Source organism: Sceloporus undulatus, chromosome 1 (assembly GCF_019175285.1).
Source record: "Sceloporus undulatus isolate JIND9_A2432 ecotype Alabama chromosome 1, SceUnd_v1.1, whole genome shotgun sequence".
Taxonomy (NCBI): Eukaryota; Metazoa; Chordata; class Lepidosauria; order Squamata; family Phrynosomatidae; genus Sceloporus; species Sceloporus undulatus.
In genome coordinates this window covers 19,605,189-19,613,213 of record NC_056522.1, presented here as the reverse complement: position 1 = coordinate 19,613,213, position 8,025 = coordinate 19,605,189, and the positions used below count along the sequence as shown (strand labels likewise).

The window sequence follows — 8,025 nt, the reverse complement described above, 5'->3', positions numbered from 1 at the left end:
TAAAAGCAACACTTTAGTACAGCCAGTTTGTAAATTAAAGACTGAAAACAAACCTTTGTTCCAACTGTGGGCCAAACACTGCTTGCAAAGTGTTTCTTAATAAATTGCTGATGAGCATAGAGTACCTGAAAGTGTGAGTAGCTGAGGCACAGGAAATTTCCCCCCTTTTTGGTGATGCGAGTGAAAAGCATTTGTGGCGTTTTCACAATAGGCTCTCAATGCTGGAAGGGTGTTAGTCTTTATCCCTGTACTGAAACCTTACCCTGCCTCTATTCTGTTGGTTGCACCATGTGGAATCACTTGATAAGCATGTGCTCTCCACATGTAAGGAGGGGAGCATGTTAGCCCTGTTCCCCTTAATCCTTCTGAAAGTCATGTGATGGACTTTATCACATGAGGCTTGAAAAGTGAAATTAAGGTGGGATTGTGAGATCCAGCGTGGTGTAATGGTTTAAACATTGGACTACGACTCTGGAGAGTGGTGCTTGATTCCCTGCTAGAGTATAAAAACCCATTGGGTGATCTTTGGCAGGTCCCTCTTTTTCAGTCTCAGAGAATGGCAATGGCAAACTCTCTCTGAAGAAATGTACCAAGAAAACCATTTTATATGTTTGCCTTAGGGTTGTCATAAGTAAAAAATGACTTGGAGGAACACAACAAAGTAGTATTAATGACCATATCTTAACACATGACAGCATGGCTATCCAGTAGCTGGTCTGTAGTCTATCCATTGCTGGAGCACTCCTTCTCCTTGATGTGCAAAACCTATCAATGCCTCCCAATTGTGCTGCTTTTCTGCTGTTGATGCATGTATGAAGCAGTCCCAATATGCAGGCGAGCATGTGGTGAAAGTGGGCCTGATTCTGCTCCTTTCCCTTCTCCCCCTTGCTATTCCCAAGCAGGCTGTTTTTCCTCTCTTTGTTTTGCAATTTCTTTTCTTTATTTATTTTTAAGAATGGATTGCCATAACTGTACAATTACACTAAAATAAATAAAAATAAAAATAAATACAGACTGAAAGGCATGCTGGGAGGGGCATAGGGCAGGGAAGTGTGCTATGGAGGCCACCATGTAGAAGGCTGAGCCTGAAACAGAAGCAGCACTGTGGTGATTTGGAAAACCTGTGCAATAATGGCAGTCCCTAACCCAGTATTTTTGTATTTCCTAGACTAATGCAATGGTGGCACCTTTCAAGTCTGGTGTGATAAAGTCCAGTGACCTGTCTGAAGAGACGACTCTGTTGGAAGCAGTGTTGCCAGGCTTTCAAATAGCAATAAGGACAGTTGAAATGTTCTACCTAAATGCAAAATGGAAATAATTGATTTCCCTTAACTTAGCCATGGGTTTCTCTGTAAAATTAACAAATTCTTCATATTCATAAGTTACATTTCTGCCTTTATGAAGGGCCCACACCTGAATATAAAGGATTTCTTTGGCATCTTCTTTAGTCTATGTAAAAGGAAAAGCTTTCCAACTATCAAACAAGGAACATCTTTTATAACAAAGTACATCTGCCAGTTTGATAAGGGACAATTCTTCCAGCCTTCAAAAAAGAGACACTTGGTAACCCTACTACCAAGGCTCTTTGTGTGAGCCAGAATATGGAAAAATAAAAGATGCAGGCTTTTCACAGGCATGTCAGTTTTGGGTAAGGAAGGAGGTGAAGGATGGGGTGAGCTAGCTCAGTCTCCTCAGCTGTGGAGTATACTTACTTGCAAATACTTGGACTGTGCTATCTGGCTTTTCCCCTTGCAGGCAAATAGTAAGTGAGCAGGGGATTTCAATCAGGAAAATGGCACAGAGAGAAAGAAGTCAGTTACCCCCACACCCAACTGCTTTCAACTCCCCAACCCTAGTTCAATCTTATTGCTCTTGTGACTGCTTTCAGCATTTGGAAAAGAAGCTGATCTCAATCCCAGATATTCTGGGTGTAGTTAATTGTGACCCTAAGCATCCTCAAATATAATGAATGTAATACAGCACTGATATTCCTCCAAACCAACTTTACTGACAACAGAAGTAACATCTGAGAACTTTATCACACCAGCCTTCTATGCCACCACAATCATGCTAGTTCAAGAATGGAAGCATACTGGTTTGGCATCATTTCTTATTACACTCCTCCCCCCCCCCCCCATGATAGCCATGGTTGTGTGGTCTGTTTTCCACACTAGCAAATGCAGCCTTCCAGGAGGAAGGGTGGGAACAAGTAACTGGGATTGCCAATCACATCCCAAAGCTGGCTGCTATGTGAATGTGCACATGGGAGCTGGCTTTGGGAAGTGATTGGAAGCCATGATTGCTCCTTCTTCCCTGTCCCAAAGCATGGGACTTCTGTGTGCATAGCCTTGCATAAGCGATCATGGCTGCCAACTGCTTCCCAAAGCTGGCTGCTGTATGAATGTGCATGTAGCAGCTGGCTTCAGGAAGCTGTTGGCTACAATCACTGTGAGAGAAAGGGGGGAGAGGAGCAGAATCATGCCCGCTCATACCAGGTGCGTGCCTGAAATATGAAACAGTAGTGGAAGGGACCTATCGCACAAAGGCAGTAGTGGAAAAGCAGTGGGACTGGGAGCTGATTGACAGTTTTTGCCTGTCGGCGAAAAGATACACTACAGTAATGAATGGAATGCAAGGCAGCAGCAGGACGGACATGACATTGTGAGGTAAGTACCAGCCCAAGATGCTTTTATCCTGTTAAAATTCCACTTTTAAGCCTCATGTGCTAAAGTCCTAAGACAAAACATCAGCCTGTGACTCTAACATTGCCGCTTTTCTTCTCCTGTATAATTTTTAACATCTTTGCCGGATATAGAAGCCAGTGAAGCTTCAAAAGTTTGCATGATGTATTCTGCATTTTTAGTTGATCCAAGAAGGTATTGCTGTTGTGTGGATTTTGTATTCTCTTGCATTTTGCTGCATGACCAACATGGCTATCCCTGAATATGTTAGCAAGGATGGAGAATCTTTTTGCTATCAAAGTCCATGTTATCTTGGTCCAAAACTAGGCTCACATTTCAGTAGTGGGTAGATTCAGACACAAGTAAAATACAGATGTGCCTCTTCAGCTTTGTTTAGTACACAACAACAGCATAGATGAATGCATCCAGGTAGGCATTCTTCTTCCCCAACTTGTATAAGGTTTTCCTTCCTCAATGTTATAGATGATGGGCTCAGAGGAGAATAGAATAAACGACAACAAGAACTCAGAGTGGCCAGGTGAGAGTCTAGAAAGCTGGACTAAGAGATGTAAAGGTCATAGAGTCGTGTTGGTATCTCCTTACCTCTACATTACACAAATTGTGTGATCCATATGGGAAAGCTCACTCTTATCTTTTCTTTGGGATTGGGGAAGCAGCAGAGGAACAACAAGGTGAAGTAAGGACATGTGGTCCCTATAGTGTAGGCAGTAATATCAGACCAAGGGTTTATTCAAGTCCAGTATACTGTTTTCTATTGTGGGTAAAAAGATGCTTATGGGAAGACCAGAAGCTAGAAACTTCCTTTCCTCCATGTTCCACAACAATTGGTACACAGAGGCATGCTACTTCTATGTTCAAGGCAATGATATCATGAGGAGTAGCTATTGATGGCTTTATCCTCCATGAGTATGGAGGGATGCCTGGATTGGACCCCAACCCCATGATTCCCCACATTTGTCACCAAGGCAACTATGCAGACAAACCTTAATGCACTGTCAGAGCACATGTTCTGCACAAGGTCATCTCCATCTTTTGTGAGTTTAAAAAAAAAAAAAGGATTTCAAGTAGCCAATACTACTATCAGGAAAGAATGCCTGAGATTTTGGAGAACTACTGGCACTTGCAGTAGACAGTAGTGGTCTAAATGGAAGAATGGCCCAACATGGTAGAAAGTAGCTTCACATCCATTCACTAGACAAGCCTGCAGTCTGTGTAGATGGAGACCAAGTAAGCAAAACCTGAAGTACAGCAAAGATTCCCTAGCACATGCAACACAAAGAGGCATTGCTAAGCCAATCAGCTGAAGAATGCTCAGTTGTTTTGGTGTGGTATGTTTGGAAAGGTAGTAGTGAGATGAAATTATGGTAAAACCGCTGTCTTCGTTTGTAATTACCTGTGAGTCTTAAGGGAACAATGAAGCACCCTTTTGCAACTCTTTGGTGTAAATCTATGGACATTCTGCTTCAGTTCACATGGTTCAGGGGGACTAATGAATAAATGGTCCCATCACTGGTTTTAGGAGCAGGTGTATAATGCCCATTTTTCATATGAGAGGTATGAACAGAGGATGAAGTTTCTGTTCTGTAGATCTGAGCATGCATTTCACAGCAGCCAAACTTGCTCAGCAAAATGAAGAAATCCCTGCGGAAAGTCTTGGTGAAGATAGCATACAAGAATGGGTTGGCACAGGAGTTGATGGGGTAGAACAAAACAAGGAGGATCTTTGAGTTGGAGACAGTGATGAGAGGGACCTTGAGGGATGCTGATATAGCAAAAAAGGAGATGGGCGCCATGCAGAGGAAGTCTGTGAAGATCAGAATAGCCATACGTTTGGCAATCTTGGTGTCACTGTTGGATGAGAAGACATTGGGATTCCTCACAGTGAAGTAGATGCTGATATAGCAGGTGCAGATGATGATGAAAGCCAGGATGTTTAATACCAACAGAAACATGATGTATGCCTGGGCCAAGGGAGTTTCAATATCCATGGGTAAGCAGATGCTGACTTTCATGTAGCTGCTGACTTCAAATATGGGAAGGAGGGCTATGGTGAAGGCAAAGACCCATCCCACAAGCATAATGACTACTGCATGCCGAAAGCGGACTTTGCGGTCCAGTTCCATGGCATAGGTGATGGTGTGCCATCGTTCCAGTGTGATGACAGTCAGTGTGTATATGGAAAGTTCGCTGGCAAAGACAGTGAAGAAGCCAGCTGCACTGCAACCAGCACCTGTTTGCCAGTCAATGGCATAGTTGTAATACTGACTTTGGGTCTGCACATCTTTGATCGCGATGAGCAATAAATAGATGCCTGTGCAGAAGTCTGCAAAGGCAAGATTGCACATTAGGAATCGGGGGACTGTGAGCTTATATTGGCTGCTGACTAAGATGATCAAAACAACCAGATTCCCCATGATTGCCAGAATATTGATGAACCATATGAGGACTCTGAGAAAATTGTTGCCCATGATGTCTTCACATGGGTTGAAGGCATCAGGCTCAGGAAAGCAAGTCACCTGAACCTCTTCTTTACACAGGGTATGATAGTAATCGTCTTCATCCAGCTCAAAATCTATCCCATCAGGATCTTCTTTGACGAAGGATTTATTGCATATGGGGTGCAATATTGCACTGAAATGATCAAGAAATAATATGGTTAGAGTCTGGAAAATATAGCAAGGAAAAAGAAAGTTAATTCCACATCAAAAACAAGGGAGAAATAAAGAATGTTCCCTGCTCCCCCAGTATTAACTGATCATATCACCTTTTGGGATTCTTTTAAGGCAAGGCTCTGTCTCTAAACAACTGGGTCCAATTCAAGTTGCCAAAACCTACCTTTACAGCTCAAAAGAGTGTGAGATTGAAATGCATGAAAAATTCCATATGCATATATCAGACAGAGGTCTGTCAGCGGGCTTGAGGAGTGCAGCTGGGTCCCTATTCTGTTTTGCCCTTGGGAAACTAACCAGATTCCAGGTCATACGTGAGACAGTATTCAGTCCAGGAAAGCAGTCCAAATGATAATTAATAATAAATAATAATAAAATATTTATTTATATCCCGCCTCTTCCATTTGGGGATTGAGGCAGGTAACAATAGAGTTTATGATACACAATATAAAAACAATAAAACCCACAAACCCTGATCCAACCCTCCCTCCCAAACTATAAAATTAACATAAAACATGATTCAAATATATAACAACACTACAAGATTATTCTACAATCCGTGAATGACGAGGAGATATAGTAGGAAGGATGGATAGAATTGGTCCTGGGAGATTATCACTCAGGGAAGGCCTGCCGGAAGAGAAAGGTTTTTGTTTCTTTTTTAAAAGCCTCCAATGAGCATAATTGGCAAATCTCTTCCGGCAGGTCATTCCAAGCTTTAGGAGCCATAGCAGAAAAAGACCTCCGGGAGATCACCGCCAATCTGGGCTTTTTGGGATGTAAAAGATTTTTCCCGGAGGAACGGAGTGTACAGGAAGGATTATATGGGAGGAGGCGTTCCTTCAAGTAGACTGGACCCAGGCCATGTAGGGCTTTGTAGATAATAACCAACACCTTGTACTGAGCCCGGAAGCTGATAGGCAGCCAGTGTAATGACTTTAGAATAAGTGTAATTCGGTCAAACCTAGATTTTCTGGTGACCAGTCTGGCTGCCATGTTTTGTATCAATTGAAGCTTCCGGACATGGCACAAGGGTTGCCCCATGTAGAGCACATTACAGAAATCAAGACGAGAGGTTACCAGGGCATGTACAACTGGTTCTAGGTCCAGCTGCTCCAGGTAGAGGCGCAACTGGCGTATCAGCCGAAGTTGGTAATAGGCGCTCATGGCTGTCGCGTCAATCTGAGAGGACAGATGAAGTGACGAATCCAGGAGCATCCCCAAGCTGCGGATGCAGTCCTTTAGGGGAAGTGTGACCCCATCTAGGACTGGCGAACATATCTCCATACCTGGGTTGGGGTTACCTATCACGAGTACCTCCGTTTTGTTTGGATTCAACTTAAGTCTATTTTCCCTCATCCAATCCATTACTGACCTCAGGCAGTCATTCAGAGAAGAGATGCCCTCCTTGGTCACTGCAACACTCCATAACTTAGAGAAATAGATTTGGGTGTCATCAGCATACTGATAACACCCTCCCCATGTCTCTGGATGATCTCACCCAGCGGCTTCATGTAAATGTTGAACAGTATTGGCGACAGTATTGCGCCTTGAGGAACGCCCAAACTGAGCTCCCTCTTGGCCAAACAACTGTCGCCAAGTGATACTATCTGGAATCTGCCTGAGAGATAGGACCAGAACCACTGCAAAGCAGTGCCTCCAATTCCTAGTTCCCTCAGGTGTTCCAGAAGGATACCATAGTCTATGGTAGTGAAAGCCGCTGAGCGGTCCAAGAGCACAAACAGGGCCACACTTCCCCTGTCGATGCACAGACGGAGATCATCGACCAAGGCGACCAGGGCAGTCTCAACTCTATATCCTGATCTGAAGCCAGTTTGAAATGGATCAAGATAATCGGTGTCATCCAAGACTGCTTGGACTTGGTTTGCCAAAGAACCTCCAGAGTCCAGGCAGATTTCAAGGCAACAGGCAATCAATGAAAGAACAAAGCACGGACTTCCGGGAAAGATGGCGGAGTGAAAGCTGCAACTTGCGGTAGCGGGCAAGAAGCAGTACCGCTTATAGTATATTTGTGTGGGGAAAATCGCTCCCCCCGGTAAAGGGGACTCGGGCGGGCCCGCGGGGTTCTCTAGGAACCATTAGATTTTGCAGAGGGAGCCCCAAAAGGGGCTCTTTGTGGAGGATCGGTGGGGGAAAGGAGGACGAGGGCAAACCGCGACTATAAGCAGGGTGCAAGCAAAGCCCCGCCGACCTGGATTTTAGGGGAAGAAAGAAAGAATAAGTGTAAGAGGAAGAGGTGGTTGCTGCAGATTGAGATCCTCATCAAACACACTTTATCGGAGGGAGGGAGGAAGAGTGTTGAGACAAGAGGAAGCCAATCTAAGACTATAAAATAATAAGACGAAGGAAATGTGGACACCAGAAGGGGAGTTCACAAACCGAGGGGAGAAGCAACCTGGCCACCAGGTTGGAGGAAGTGAGAGGAGGGGAGACGGCGGGTATAGATGAGAGGGTAAAGTAAAGAAGAACCAGACAGGGAGAAGGAGAGGGTGACAACGGACTAGGAGAGGAAGGAAACGACAGAGGACCAGGAGGAGAAAAAGGCGACAGCGGACCAGGAGGAGAAGAAGACGACAGCAGACCAGGAGGAGAAGACGACGACAGCGGACCAGGAGGAGAAGAAGACGACAGCA

General features: G+C 44.4%; 1 protein-coding gene across 1 annotated transcript in view; it reads right to left on the bottom strand.

Moving 5' to 3' along the window:
- Positions 1-3,751: 3,751 nt before the first annotated feature.
- Positions 3,752-8,025, bottom strand: part of FSHR (follicle stimulating hormone receptor) — a 165,268-nt gene continuing 160,994 nt past the window's right edge. Inside the window, exon 10 of the mRNA XM_042446165.1 lies at positions 3,752-5,333. Coding sequence (XP_042302099.1) covers positions 4,166-5,333 — 1,168 coding nt within the window. The 3' untranslated portion in view covers positions 3,752-4,165. The remainder of the gene's footprint in view (positions 5,334-8,025) is intronic.